Here is a 16,300-nt window from a genome sequence, read left to right on the forward strand (position 1 = left end):
CTGCTATGGCTTACATGAAGTGAAAATGAAACACGGAATGCTGAGAGGCTGAAGTTTTTTCTTAAGCTATAGAACTTCTGAGGACTCTTTAATCAGATCAGATCAGAGAACTACTGTAGTGATACAAGCCTTAAACCAATATCACAAAATGTTTGCAAAATAAAATGACATATATACAGTGTGTTCTTATATTAAGGTGGCAATGGTGAAAATAGCGATTAAATGTTTTACATTCCGTTTTTGGCTTCTTTGATATAGTCACCTAAGGTTCAGGAACTGTACATCAGCACAGTTGCAAACATACTACTACTAATCATTTATATAGCACTGTACACATTACGTTCAGGTACTTTTTCTGTCCCTGGTGGGCTCACAATCTTGTTTTTTGTATCTGGGGCAATGGAGGGTTAAGTGACTTGACCAGGGTCACAAGGAGCTGCAGTGGGAATTGAACCCAGTTCTCCAGGATCTCCAAACACTGTACTAACCATTAGACTAGTCCTACCTGGATTTATTTTGCTGATTCAATCTTATAAACTCCAGTCATCATCACCATCATCATCATTGCACCCCATAGTCCTTATGGACTGCTGGAGCCAGTGTTGGGAACCAACCTTAGTGCCCAAGGGTCTTTTCCTTTCCTGAGCCATTTGTATTGCACTTTGGATGTCCAGTTCACTTCTGGATATCATCCAGCCATCTTCTTTTCAGTCTTCCGCTTTTCCTCATCCCTTCAACTCTTCTAAAATCACTGACCAAATTAGGCAAATATCCCCAAGAACAAATCTAAAACATAAATAAATGTGTTTTGCATCGTTACAGATATTGCAGGTTAAATATATCAGCTTAGTTTGTCCATTTTCTCGATTTAGAAGTGTTACAGAATGCAGACTATAAGGCCAAAACTGTCTAACATTTGCTGTGCTTTGTACAAGTTATTTATTTATTTGCTTTATATCCCACCTGTCATCTAAGTGGGTTACAGATAAGTTTTCGTACCTTTGCACATTTTGCAATTCAGAATGCATTAAAGTAAGACTTTCAGGCTCATTTTCGAAAGAGGACGCCCATCTTTCGACACAAATTGGAAGATGGGTGTCCTTCTCCCAGGGTTGTCCAAATCGGTATAATCAAAAGCCGATTTTGGACGTCCCCAACTGCTTTCCGTCGCAGGGGCGGCCAAAGTTCAAGGGGGCAAATCGGAGACATAGCGAAGGCATTATTTGTGTTGGGCGTGCCTAACACATGGACGTCCTCGACCTATAATGGGGAAAAAAGGGCATCCCTGACGAGCACTTGACTTTACCTGGTCCTGTTTTTCTTACGACCAAGGCACAAAAAGGTGCCCGAAATGACCAGATGACCACCAGAGAGAATCGGGGATGACCTCCCCTTACTCCCCCAGTGGTCTCTAACCCCCTCCCACCCTCAAAAAAACATCTTTAAAAATATTTTTTGCCAGCCTCAGATGTCATACTCAGCTCCATCACAGCAGTATGCAGGTCCCTGGAGCAGTTTTAGTGGGTGCCGTGCACTTCAGGCTGGCGGACCCAGGCCCATCCCCCTCCCTACCTGTTACGTTTGTAGAGGGAACAGTGAGCCCTCCAAAACCCACCAGAAACCCACTGTACCCACATCTAGGTGCCCCCTTCACCCCTAAGGGCTATAGTAGTGGCGTAAAGTTGTGGGTAGTGGGTTTTGGGGTGGATTGGGGGGGGGGGGGCTCAGCACACAAGGTAAGGGAGCTATGTTCCTGGGAGCATTTTATGAAGTCCACTGCAGTGCCCCCTAGGGTGCCCGGTTGGTGTCCTGGCATGTTAGGGGGACCAGTGCACTAGAAATGCTGGCCCCTTCCATGACCAAAGGGCTTGCATTTGGTCGTTTCTGAGATGGACGTCCTTGGTTTCGATTATCGCCGAAAATCAGAAACGACCAAGTCTAGGGACGACCATCTCTAAAGACGACTTAAATTTCAAGATTTGGGCATCCCCGACCGTATTATCGAAATGAAAGGTGGACGTCCATCTTGTTTTGATAATACGGGTTTCCCTGCCCCTCCATCAGGATGTTTTTGCGAGGACGTCCGCCACAAAACTTGGGCGCCCCTTTCGATTATGCCCCTCTTTGTTTCTCAAGTACTTATTAATCTTTGAGTGATTGTTATCTATCCTTTGGAATACTGTAGTTCAGTGGTTTCTAATCCTGTTCCTAGAGGCTCCCCAACCACTTAGGTTTTCAGGATACCCACAATGAATATTCACGAAAGAGATTTGCGTGCAGTGGAGGTAGTGCAAATTCATTGTAGGAATGCTGAAAACCTGACTGGCTGGGGTGCCTCCAGGACCAGGTTTGGGAACCACTGCTGTAGTTTCTTTCCTTCTGTTAATGATTATTGTTACTGTAAACCTCTCTGTTTTGTGAGTCAGTGAAGAGTGGTATATAAAAGACAACCTAACCTAACAATATACTTTATGCTTTCAAGGTGGAAGGAGAATTTTAGAAATATTCAAAAGGTAATTAAGAATAAAATGCCCAGAAGTCTTGACTGCATAAGTCTTCACATCCTTTTTTTTTCTCACAAACTGACATAATAAGGCCTGTAATAAGTTAAACAAAGCAAGCTCACCTATATCAAATCACAGTTGTTGAGCTGATTCAAAGACTCTTGGATGAAGAATCAACCTGTTGTAGAAAGTGAATCTGAAGCAAAAGTCTAAACATGCTGAATATGTAACTGTCGAGAGAATGCCAGGATAAAATGATTCAGAGGGACAGGTTTGGGAAAAACTATGGGAAAATTTCAGTGTATTTGAGTATCTCTTGCAGCATTTTTAGGTTCATCATTGTAAAGTGGAAACGGTTTGGCACTACCATTTTAATTTTATTTTAGTTACATTTGTACACCACGTGCTTTCCCACTCATGGCAGGCTCAATGCGGTGGGCAATGGAGGGTTAAGTGACTTGCCTAGAGTCACAAGGAGCTGCCTGTGACGGGAATTGAACTCAGGTCCTCAGTTCCCCAGGACCAAAGTCCACCAAAGTAACCACTAGGCCACTCCTTCACATACCATACCATGACACTGCCTCAATTGGGCTGTCCCTACAAAGTCAGTAGGTGTGGTGAGGATACAGCTGAGCAAGGCCACTAAGAGGCCTAAGAACTATAGAGGTCTCTGACTGGAAATGGTCTCTGGGGGAAATGTTGACTATTATTGATTTCAACATTACTTCACACGTATGTCTTGGATGGTAGGATTACAAGAAGGAAACTACTTCTGAAGAAAAACCACATGACCTACTGTAGAGAAACTTATATTTATTTCTTATTCATTAGGGATTAGGAAACACTGCATGTATGTTGGAGACTATTTTGTGGTCTGATGAGCCCAAAATGGAACTTTTTTTGTGGTATAAAATAGGGCTCAACAAAACCCAGGTGCCATGTTGCCATGGCAGCTAGAAATTTCCCTCTGGCATATGGAATTTTTATGTCCCGTTTTGCGTCTACCACCGGAGCATTATCTCTCTGCACTGCACGGTTGTGTGAACTTGAGCTGCACAGTGTGGGAAATTTTCCTGCTGAACTCAGAAGACTTAAGATCCTGAGACCAGTGTCAGAGTTCCTGCACTGCATGTTTTAAATGTACATGGAGCCACTTGGTACAGAGAGGAGGAAGGTCCTCTTCTGACAGCTAGCACAACAGCAAGGTAGATAGAGATCGGTGGTTCTGAAGTGTCACTAGCATGGTGAGTAGAGGTAGCTCTCTGACTTGCTGGGGTTAGGTTTGGGTCTAGAGGGATAATTGGTTTCGTTGGGTGGTGAGGGCTAGCTGGGGGAGGGGGAGGGCATTAGGGGTTTCTGACCAGTTTGCCTGTATGATGAGGGGGGGGGGGGGGTTAAGGGATAGCTGACTGGTTTGTTGGAGAGATAAAGTCTGGGGGTAGTTAACTGGCTTGCCTGGGTGGTGAGGGCTGGCTGGGAGGAGGGGGACAGACTGGCTTGCTGAGTAGTATTGGGTTTATGTTTTATTTATTTGATATACCACTATTTCACACAAAGCACAGCAAAGCAGTTTACATTAAAAGGTCATAAAAAGGAAACTTGAAAGGAACGCTATTCACAATAGGACAGAGAAATTGAAAAAAACAAATAGACAAGCAACCTCAACCAAACACACAGAGATCATACATTCTCCTGCATTCAGATCATACGATCTTCAATAATCAAACAATCCATCCTTATTTTAACAAACCAGCATCTATAGACTTAAGAGAGATTAGTATTAAATGCAAGCTGAAATACATAAATTTTCAAAGCTGACCTAAAATTTAGGAGTGACAATTCTAAACATAAAAGAGCAGGAAGTGCATTCCAGGGAGCAAGGGCATTACAATAAAAAGCACGATGTCACATGGAATCTAATCTAGCCCTAAATACAGATGGAATATATAAGTGCCAGTTGTTAATAGACCAAAGCAGCCTTAGCGGCGCATACAGGTTAATAGCTGAAGACAAATATGATGGCATTCCTGTATGTAAAATTTTATGTGTGAAGACAAGTATTTTATATTGTACACGATAAGAAATTGGAAGCCAGCGGAGTAATATGATCTGACTTACAGGCATAGGGAAGAACTAGTAAAGCCGTATTTTGTACAAATTATAAATGTTTTAAAAGAGTTTGTGATAAGCCAGAATGAACAATATTGCAATAATCCAACTGGGAAACAAAAATAGCATAAAGAAGTGTTATTCGTGAAGAGGGATCAAGAAAATAGCGGACAGCACGGAATTGTTGCAGAACAAAAAAACAAGATTTAACTAGAGCTGAAACCTGTGGTTCAGAAGTGAAAGCCTGATTAAGTATAATACCTAGATATTTAAACTGTGTGACTACTTTAAATGGAATATCCTGAAGAGTTTGAATTAAAGAAGGAACTGAATGACTACCAGTAATCCAACAGTCAGCCATCTTAGATATATTACGAACAAGATGGTTCTGTTCCAGCCACACTTGTATGGCATCAAGTCCAGACAAACGCAGAAAGATCAGGTTAAAGAGAATCTACACAATGATTCAAAAGAGTATCATCTCTGAATAATAAAAAGCACTGATAATATGTTCTTGAATAAGAGTTGCTAGAGTACTGAGACAATTTTTGAACAATAGAGGGGAAAGCATAGACCCTTGAGGGACATCACAATGAAGCAAGTTGTATATTGAGAACAGGGAAGTACAACTGAAAAGGAACAATTGCTCAAAAACGAAGAAACCAATGAAGAACTGAAGCTGCAATCTCCAAATCTGCAAGATAGGTAAGTAGCAGAGAGAATGATGTACCTAAATTAAAAGCAGCAGATAAATCAATTGTAACCAAAAGCATAATCTTACTGTGATAAAAGCTGAGTAAACATCGCTCAGCAGAGCAACCATGAATGTTTCACAGCTATGTCCAGGGCAAAACCCCAATTGATGAGGTTGTAAGATGTAGGCCTTATCAGTAAATTGTAAAAGCTGCTGAAAAATTGCAGTTACTTTAGAAATAAAACTCAGGTTGGATACTGGATGATAATTAAATGGAAGAATAGGATCCAAAGAGCGACCCTTCAACAATGGTCTGACCACAGCTTCCTTCCAAACTGAAGGAAACTGGCTGGTAGATAAACTGTCTGAAACCAACTGGAATGCAAGTGGGAATAGGCCATGATGAGAAATCATAAGCCAAGAAGATGGAACATGATTAAGATTACGATCAAGAGCCCATGTCAATCTAGGAGACTGAACCACTTTCTCAAATATAGTAATTGAATGCAAATTAAAAACTGACCAAGAGGTCGGATAGAAAGGTCAACATCATCAGAGGATGCTAAGAGTTCCAGCGTCTGAGAAGATGAGAGAATTATAGGTGATGGAGAAAATATTGTTGATGAGCACAGTTGTTGTAATGAATACATTTTAAAAGCAAAATACTGTGCTAATGAGCCTGCAGAAAGAGTAGTATGACCACAACCTGTGCTGCCAGGAGAGATCATTTGAAAAACTATTGAAAATAAGTTTATTCGCTGATTCTAAAATAAGGAAACTGTAATAGGACTTCTTAGCTGATTGGAAGGCATTATGATTAAAGTTATAAAGTGAAAGAAAAAACATACATTTATACCTTCTCCATTTCCTCGCTGCTTGTCTTGACTGATGCTTAAGCAAATGAAGATGGTCTGGAAACCAGGGCTCTTAGGTTATTGCTTACTTTGGTCAGATTTGTCTCTTGATGAAATATAAAGTTCAGCTGAAAAAACTGAATTCCAAAGGAATGCTTGATCTTCCAGAGATCTTTCAAAAAAATCGAAGGAAAAAATGAAAAAAGAGGAGGAACCTCATCTGGATCAGAACGTTTAAGAATTTTCCTTGGCAAAGTAGGAGCAACAGCAAGGAGTACAGAATCTGCCAAAAGCTTGGTAGAAAAAGTAATTGGATGATGATCTGACCAAGGAACCAGCGTAATCATAAAATCATGAAGAACAAAAGTGATTTTTAGCCAATGATAAGACTAAGGCCTCTTTTATCAAACCACACTTGAGTTCCCTGTGCAGCAATGCCAACAAAGCCTATTCACTTTGAATGGACTCCGTCAGCATGCACGGCATGATAACAGAGGCCCTATGTCTAAAGTGTGACCCACTATGAGCCAGATTCTGTATATGGCGCCTGAAAAATCCATGCAGAACAAATTTCTGCCTAAGCATATTCTATAAGCAGCGCCTAGTTTTAGCCATGGTATATAGAATACTCTATATATCCCAGTGCCTAGAACTATGCACCTCCATTTACACCAAGGAAAATGTGGCATAAATAGCACGCAGAGGGCCATATTCTATAATAGTGTGCATAAATTTTGGAACATCCATTTCCCCGCCTATATCCATGCCCCTTTTTGGCTGCATGCATTAGAATGTAGGCATGTTGCGTTACGGAATACAGTTAGCGAGTTGTGTGCATAAATTCTAATTATTTCCAATTAGTGCTTATTATTACTTGTTAAGTGCTGTGCGTGCATTGTTACACAATACGCTTGGATGTTGGTGTGGAACACTCAGTGCTATATATAGAATCCGGGGGGGGGGGGGGGTACATGTGTAGAACAAGAAATATGTTGTAAAAGATCTAAATTATCCAACACAGAGAAAAAAAATACTTATCATAAGAATTTCACAGAAGATTAACATGAAAATTAAAATCATCTAAAATAAGGTCAGAAAATAAAGTAGTAGCTTCAGACAACGTTTGACAAAGATTCCCTTAGAGACACAGTAAAAGAAGGTGGGAAGTAGATGAAGAGGTGTCGGAAGCACAAATTTAAGCAATAATAATTCAGGGTATGTCAAAGATCCTTGATCTTAGGTCGAATTGTAGCTTGCTTCCAAGTCCAACTACCGCCCCATCTCCCTCCTACCCTTTCTCTCCAAAATACTTAAACGCGCCGTTCACAGCCGTTGCATTAATTTTCTCGCCTCTCATACCATCCTCGATCCGCTTCAATCTGGCTTTCGCCCACTTCACTTGACAGAAACGGCATTATCCAAAGTCTGCAATGACCTGTTCCTCGCCAAATCCAAAGGTCATTACTCCATCCTCATTCTCCTCGACCTATCCGCCGCTTTTGACACTGTCAATCACAACTTACTTCTTGACACACTGTCCTCTTTTGGGTTCCAGGGCTCTGTCCTCTCCTGGTTCTCCTCTTATCTCTCCCATCGTACCTTCAGAGTACACTCTCATGGCTCTTCCTCCACCACTATCCCGCTCTCTGTTGGAGTCCCTCAGGGTTCTGTCCTTGGACCCCTTCTTTTCTCTATCTACACCTCTTCCCTGGGCTCCCTGATCTCGTCTCATGGCTTCCAGTATCATCTTTATGCTGACGACACCCAGCTTTATCTCTCCACACCTGACATCACTGCGGAAACCCAAGCCAAAGTATCGGCCTGCTTATCCGACATTGCTGCCTGGATGTCCAACCGCCACCTGAAACTGAACATGGCCAAGACCAAACTTCTTGTCTTCCCACCCAAACCCACTTCTCCTCTACCTCCACTCTCTATCTCAGTTAATAACACCCTCATCTGCCCGCAACCTCGGTGTCATCTTCGACTCCTCCCTCTCCTTCTCTGCGCACATCCAGCAGATAGCCAAGACCTGTCGCTTCTTCCTCTATAACATTAGCAAAATCCGCCCTTTCCTCTCTGAGCACACCACCCGAACTCTCATCCACTCTCTCGTTACCTCTCACCTTGACTACTGCAACCTACTCCTCACTGGTCTCCCACTTAGCCACCTATCCCCCTCCAGTCCGTTCAGAACTCTGCTGCACGTCTTATCTTCCGCCTGAACCGATACACTCACATCACCCCTCTCCTCAAGTCACTTCATTGGCTTCCGATCAGGTACCGCATTCAATTCAAGCTTCTGCTACTAACCTACAAATGTATTCGATCTGCAGCCCCTCCTTACCTCTCAACCCTCATCTCCCCTTACGTTCCTACCCGTAACCTCCGCTCTCAAGACAAATACCTCCTTTCAGTACCCTTCTCCACCACCGCCAACTCCAGGCTCCGCCCTTTCTGCCTCGCCTCACCCCACGCATGGAACAAACTCCCCGAGCCCATACGTCAGGCCCCCTCCCTCCCCATCTTCAAATCTCTGCTTAAAGCCCACCTCTTCAATGTCGCCTTCGGCACCTAACCTCTACACCTCTACCCAGGAAATCTAGACTGCTCAACTTGACATTTCGTTCTTTAGATTGTAAGCTCATTTGAGCAGGGACCGTCCTTCTTTGTTTATTTTGTACAGCGCTGCGTAACCCTAGTAGCGCTCAAGAAATGTTAAGTAGTAGTAGTAGTAAGTGGAATATAGCCTTCAGCGAGGCTAGTAGAAATCATAGATAAGATATAAGAGCTTAGTGAATCTAAGAATTTTTTGATCGGGATGAAGGGATAGGGTCAGGCAGGGTGGTGGTTGGTCTCATGCATTTAATGGTGATGGAGGGACTATCAAACCTACTTAAAGAGTTGCGAAGCGGCTTATAAGGGGAATTAGGTAGAGGGGCTGGATTGGGAGAGTAAGTGAGGCATGCAAGGTGGCAAGTTTGTTCTCAAAGTGGAATGCCAGATTTTGAGCCAGTGGCATGCTGGTGATGGACTCATTTGGGATGGAAGGAACAGTGAAGGATTTAAGTATTTTATATAGAGTAGCAGTATTAGGTACTTTGGAGATTCTGTTGGTAAAGTATGTGCACCCTAGGGAGCACTGCAATTAACTTCACATAAAAGGTCCCAGGTACACATCTCACCGTTACCCCCTTATATTGTATGGTGAATCTTCCAAAATCCACTGTACCCAACTGTACAACACCACAATAGCCCTTATACCTGCAGGTGTCATCCATACATAGGTATATTAGGTTTTTGGTGGGTTTTGGAGGGCTCACATTTCTACCACAAGTGTACCAGTTAGAGTGGGATTTGGGCCTGGGTCCCTTTCTCTTCAGTGCAGTTCACTGACCACTAGGCTACTCCAGGGACCTGCTTGCTGCTCTAATAGGACTGGCCATAACATCTGAAGCTGTCATATAGGCTGGTATGTACTGTTTCTTTCACATCTTTGGGGAGTGGGAGGGGGGTCAGTGAAACAGGTCTAGAGAAAAACATATGACTTTTAGCCCTGGACAAGTTTGCTTTGCTTCATTATGGCAGAAAAATGTCCAAGTTTTAGGAACGTCCAAATCCCACCTCCAACACACCCCGTTGTGATTTGAACGCACTGCAGAGAAAAACATCTCAAATCCAAATTTCAAAAATCACAATTTGGACATTTTTCGGATAAAAATGTCCAAATATCACTTTATGCCATTTTTGAGACATTTTTCTTCTTTGAAAATGAACCTCTATACATCCTAGAGATATCTAGTTATATTCTTTTGTAATCCACATTAGACCCTGGGGTAATTTGCAGAATATGAACACAGTTTGTATTTGTAAAATACTAAGTGGTGCCCTAAACAAGGGGGGGAAGATTCACAAAGAAACAACTTAAAATGGTTTCCATAGTTCATGTCACTTGTGAGTGCCTTGGGTCTCTTACTTCTTGGGCCAGCAGGGGTTAGGAATGTCATAAGTGAGTGGCACAATGGACTGCTGCTTGCCCAAGAATCTTATATAAATCCTCTACCTCAGTGCTTCCCCAATGTTTTTGTGACTGTGACCCTATGAATGTGGCCAAAAAAAAAATTGTGTGACAGCCTGGAGGTGCAGAATAATGATGCACCTTTGGAGAGCCCAACTAAGTCATGACCCCCAAACTTAGGTTTTGAGACCCCATTTGGGGTCTCAACCCACAGTTTTGGAAGGTCTTTTCTATTCTATCTCCTTCCAGCTGGTAAAGTCTTTGTCCTTAACTTTATTTGCTTTCACCTAGTTATGAGCCCAGAGATACAGCGGTGTGCAGAACCAGAGAGATCTACAAAGGGATAGGTCAAACTTTCTTTTACTGAGCTTATGTTAAGTGCATTTTTCAGTTGCAAAATTTTGTTAAAACTTATTTTCTTTCAGATACATTTCCAATTGATCCAATCCAAGAAAACTATGTTCGAAGAGTCAGGCGCTGCATTTTTTCAGCTGTTTACCCTACACCTTTTCATTCGAGAGTTCAACTTGTAGCAGTTTCCCAGGTCAGGTCTTCCCTATGGCTTAAAGCAATAACAGTAATTTGAATATATTTATGTCACACTTGATATACCCAAATCAAAATTGTGTGTGTGTGTGTATATATATATATATATATATATATAATAAGCTGAACTCATGCTATAATACCTCATGGATGACAGACTAATCATTGGTCTGAAAAAACTCCCCCAAACACTTCTCTTTATTCAGTAGCAAAACTTTGTTAGTTTTCAATTTTTCTTAAAAAACACTCCAAAGTGATTCATAGAAAAGCACATTTATCTTTTTTTCATTTATAAGCTCCCCACGAGCCCCGTTCACTGAAGCTTCTTCAGAGGAACACTGTGCTTTAACTTGCTTGCTCATGTTTCAGTCAAAGCGTCTCTGACGATATTATTTTAGAGTCTCTCTGTCCAAGAAAAGCATGTTTTTCTGGTTCTGGGCCTTGCTTTGGTGTTCACCAGCACTGGGGAGTTGTCTTAAACACTTGAAGTGGAATTTTGATCACTTAAGTACATAAGTACATAAGCATCTCCGTACATTTGTTCCGCCCTTCCTAGAAATACTGTATTCCCTCGTCCATTCAATAACATTCTATGGCTTTTTCCTCCAGGAAGCCATCCAACCCTTTTTTGAAGTCCGCTAAGTTAACCGCCTTAACCACCTTTTCCGGCAGCGAATTCCAGAGTTTAACTACGTGTTGAGTGAAGAAAAGTTTCCTCTGATTCGTTTTAAATTTACCACACTGCAGCTTCATCGCATGCCCCCTTGTCAATTGATTTTTCTCCTCATTGAATATCTTTTCCCTGTGGTCTTCTTTTAAACTTTGGAGAAGGGCCTACAAAAGAACCCTTGATCAAATTACCTTAAATCTTCAGTGGTGAGCCTAAATAACTTCAATCCTAAAGAAGAACACCTTAAGCTCCTTGCTAATTTGTGCCCTCTATGCAGAACATTGTTACTCTGTGTATATCTCTACATATTTTTAAGCATTGCATGTATGAAATTCAATTCACGGTGTGTATAATCATTGCTATATGCATGTGTGTGTGTGTTAAAAGTTGGCCGGCCAATATTCAAAGCGATTTAAGAGGGCAGGATCCTCTCCTGCCTGCTTAAATTTCGTATTTATATTCAGTGGCACTAAAGCAGGCAGTGCCGCTGAATATTGTCTCTGATTGGTCCCAGAAAAAGTGGTCAGGTCGGGCAAGGTACAGCGGGCGGCATTAGAGACAGTGCCATCATTAGGTGGGGGGGGGGGGGGGGCAAACAGGGCAGTTGCCCTGGGCCCTACAGCTCCAGGGGCCCCCCACAGTCCACCATGTCTTCCCCCTTCTTGCCATCCCGATCTGAGGTCTCCCTCCCTTCCCTGACTACCTTACATCCTGTTCTTGTTGATAAGAGATCATCTCTGCAGTAGCAGTTCTGATACGCTGCCTGTAACCGACTGCCCCGATGCTGTTCCTCTGCCATGTTCCACCCCTTCTGTCCCAACTTCCTGTTTGGAACACCACGGCGGCGGTGGCAGTGAAACAGCACCAGGGCAATCTTAGGCAGCATATTAGAATCGCTTCCGCAGTGACGATCCACTGTCAACAAGAACAGGATGTAAGGTAGACAGGGAAGGAAGGAAGGAAGACCTCGGATCAGGGTGGCAAGAAGGGGGAAGAGATGGGGGACCGCAGGGGGCCTCTGGAGCTATTTTATGTTTCAACGGTTTTTATTGATGACAAATCAGAAAATACAACTTTACTATAACACATTAATAGCATATTTGACAGGAACTCTACAGATACACATCCGTATTGATAGTCATCAAACTTTTACATTTAACCCCTCCCCCTTCACCTATTTTAGTTTCGACATTTTATTGATGACACTTCAAAGAGGTATTTCCAATAACCTAAATACATCGATGTTCAAAGATAGCATGGCCTCTTGATTAATTGGTGATTGTAGTTCGTCATCAAGCTTTTGACATTTTTATCCTCCCCCCCCATTGTGCTTATCATTGGTATCAACAATGGTACATGAGATGTCAACATATTCCGATTATATATATTACACAATCAAACTTATCATATAACTGCAGACTTAGAATTATTCATCAACATTAACCTCTTCCCCCCCTTCCCCCCCTCTGTCTCCTTAATGATCTACAGCCCACCCTCCCCTCAGACTGTTATACATCTAATTCCCTCTTATGTTCATGTTATAATACCGCTCTCTGGAGCTATTTTAAAGTAGACCGGGGGAGAGATGTGGAGGAATAAATGATGGGCCTGGGAACAGGGGAAGAGGGGAAAGAGATGGCAATGGGGTGGAGGGAAGGAAGAGAGAGAGAGAGAGGGAAGGATATTGGACTCAGGAGTGGTGGCGAGAGAGGGAGAGATGCTAGATGGGAGGGCAGTTGGGAAGAAAGAGAAAGATGTTGTACCCAGGGAAGAAGAGGCAGGTGTTCAACAACGGAAGGGAGGAGGTAGGGAGAGATGCTGGCTTATATGGGATAGAGTGGGAGGGGAACAGCAGCAGGAAAGAGAGAGGGAGCAATGTTGGACCATGGAGGGGAGAAAGAGAAGGGCAATGACTGACCATGGGGGGGGAGGGGCAGGAGAGTAGAGAGATGGGACAGGGAGATGATAGGGATGTGGAGAAAAAGGGACAGGAAGATGTTAGGCCATGATGGAGGGGGTAGGGAGAGGAAATATTGGGCTCCGGCAGTGGAGGGAGGGAGGGAGGGAGGGGGAAATAGTGGAAACTGCGGAACCATGTGGGACGGCCAAGAAGGGATGGCAAGTTAATTAATGAAATTAGGATAGCAGATACAGAGGTGGAAATATAATAATGGAGGGTAATTGAAAGATGGAAGAGAATAGCAGGCTGGGGAAGGAGTGATAGGAAATGGGACAGCTAAGAAATGAGAGAAAAATATGGAAAGTTAATAGGTAGCTGAAAAGTTAAAAGAAGGAGAAGAGTGAGAAAGAAGATGACGTTTGAATGGAGAGAGGCTGAAAAGAAAAAAGGGAGATAAGACAGATAAGGGAAGGATATGTCAAAAGACAGGTGTAGTGAATGAATAGAACAAGATAGGAGAGAGATGAAAAGACAAATAGACAAAAGTCACTGAACAAATAATTCGCAGAAGAAGGAGAAACTGGGACCAACATGACGGAAAAATAAAATGTCCAGACAACAAAAGTAGAAAAAAATGTTTTATTTTCAATTTATTAACTGGAATATGTTAACTTTGGGATTTGTGTATCACAAATGACTTTGTGTTGTGTTGATTGGTATACAAAAAAAAGGTGGAAAAATAACTTCAAGAGACCAATCCAAGATAAGGGGTAAGATGCTCCAAAAAAAACTTTATTAAGGACCCAACACGGTCCGTGTTTCGGTTTTTAAAAAAACCTTCATCAGGGGTCTAAAAAATATAATAACAACAAAACACATATATAGTTAAATGAAACATTAAATAAAAGATAAAAACAAATTATATCAAATATGTTACAACCAATATAAACCTTAATATAAAAATTAATATAAAAAAATGTAATACTTAATACAAATCAGATTTTCAAACATAAAATATGATATATTGACTAAATCAATACATATATTATTGCTATACCATCAGACGGACCACATAGAAAGCAAAAAATAGACTATACATAATTTAATTAGCATTATAAGAACCTATTTCCAAAAATATTATATATAAAATGCAGACATATAATAAAATGAAATAAATCAATACATAATTGTGTATGATATGTGACAGAACAGGTTTGTTTAAATGAAAGAACTGGTGATAGATATCATGTAATCATTAAAGAGCAGAAACGTACTAAATGAAAAGCAAATAGCGAAGAGTCACTAACAACAATTCCTTAATACATACATATAAAAATGGAAAGGAAAATAAGAATACGAATAGGATTAGAGATAAAATCGAAATAAAATGAAATAAAATAAACATACCAATCAGTAGTTGCACAGGGGATATACTGACAGACAAAGGAGCTCATACAATGTAGTCTCTATAAAAATTTTTGTGAATAAAAATAACAAAAATTATTAAATGTTAGAAGAATAATACAACATTATGATAAATTATATCAAAACTTTTAAATTATAATGAATTATATCAAAACGTTTAACGACCAATATCATAAAAGTTAAAATAATTATTGCATAGAAGATCTTTTATCATAATAAAAGCAAGATAATAATAGCCATTCCAAAAATAAGACAAATATTTGAAAAAGTCATATTTATTAAAATATATGATTGAAAATAAGGTATGAATCCAACGTCTATACAGAACCATAAAATTGAAATTAAATGTAAATTTAAAAATGCTAATATTAATAATAATATATTTATTTTTGTTTTTTGTTTTGTGTGTCCAAGTATCTATGTAGAGGTACATACAAATAATTTTTATCACAAAATCTATCAAAAGCCTAGTCGTCAAAAAAAGGCCAGCCGTCAAAAAAGAAGGAAGAGAGGAAAAGGGATTATACACTCACACACCCCTCAAAAAACGAAAAGAAGAAAAGAAAAATGCGTGTCAACATGAGAAACGGTGTGTCTTATATCTCAAAATGTGCTAGCGTATAGAATATGAATGAGTATATTTATATATAAACCCGCACATCCTTAACAATAAAAACGCCAGGGGAATGAATAAAAAATAGCACATATGGTTATCAAATTATCGAGGTAAAAAACTTAAAAATGTATATGTTGCTGCTGTTGTGTCGAGCAGGTCATAGAGGTTTGCAAAGTGAAAATTTAACCTGGTATCAACAAATTCAAAAGGTACTAAAAATTAATATTAAAACCGGATATTTAAAGATGGGTGGCAAAATCCACACCGATACTAGTGTGTAAAATGTGAATGAGTATAAATATATATCCCTAACGATAAAAGCGCCAGAGGTACTAGCACAGACAAGGGGCATGACACCTAGCTAAAAATTTTCGTAATGCCGTGTCGGGCAGTCGTAATAAGCTAAATAAAATAAATAAAATCAAGAAGGAAAAATGCCTTACCTTAAATGAAATAGACAATGTTGCCTCGTACCAACGGATACAATATAAAATGGTATTGAAAAAAGTGGCGCCAAAATACACTCAATCTAAATAACGCTGCGGAGAAACGTGGATTCCGCTGATAGGATAAGCCAAGCTTCAAAAACAAAGATTGACACTTATACTGACTAATGGCATGCGAGTGACGGTTATATTAAACGATGATTATAAAAGCTGGTGAATGAAAATAATAAAAATTACTGAGTAATAAGAAGGTAACCCAGTTATTTAGAAAGTGATGAGAAGAAATGCTCAAGGGTCCAAAAAAAAGAATGAAATTGATCCGACTTTAAAAGGCTCATTAAAGTAATAAAGTAATAAATACATGTTTCAAAGTTAGCAAAAAATTAATCAGGAATACTTAAACTGATGAACAACAAAACAATCAAATATATTAATTAGTAACGGTTAAATCGACTAGTAAAGTTAATAAAAAAGGTAAGTAATAATTATATCAACCAATTATTTAAGAAACCATTGGA

At 40.5% G+C, this 16,300-nt stretch overlaps 1 protein-coding gene across 1 annotated transcript in view; it reads left to right on the top strand.

Moving 5' to 3' along the window:
- The window catches only part of LOC115467703 (protein adenylyltransferase SelO-like), a 127,576-nt gene that overhangs the window by 2,079 nt on the left and 109,197 nt on the right, over nt 1–16,300 (top strand). The window contains exon 2 of the mRNA XM_030199284.1: nt 10,605–10,723. Coding sequence (XP_030055144.1) covers nt 10,605–10,723 — 119 coding nt within the window. The remainder of the gene's footprint in view (nt 1–10,604; nt 10,724–16,300) is intronic.

Source organism: Microcaecilia unicolor, chromosome 1 (assembly GCF_901765095.1).
Source record: "Microcaecilia unicolor chromosome 1, aMicUni1.1, whole genome shotgun sequence".
In the NCBI taxonomy this organism is placed as follows: Eukaryota; Metazoa; Chordata; class Amphibia; order Gymnophiona; family Siphonopidae; genus Microcaecilia; species Microcaecilia unicolor.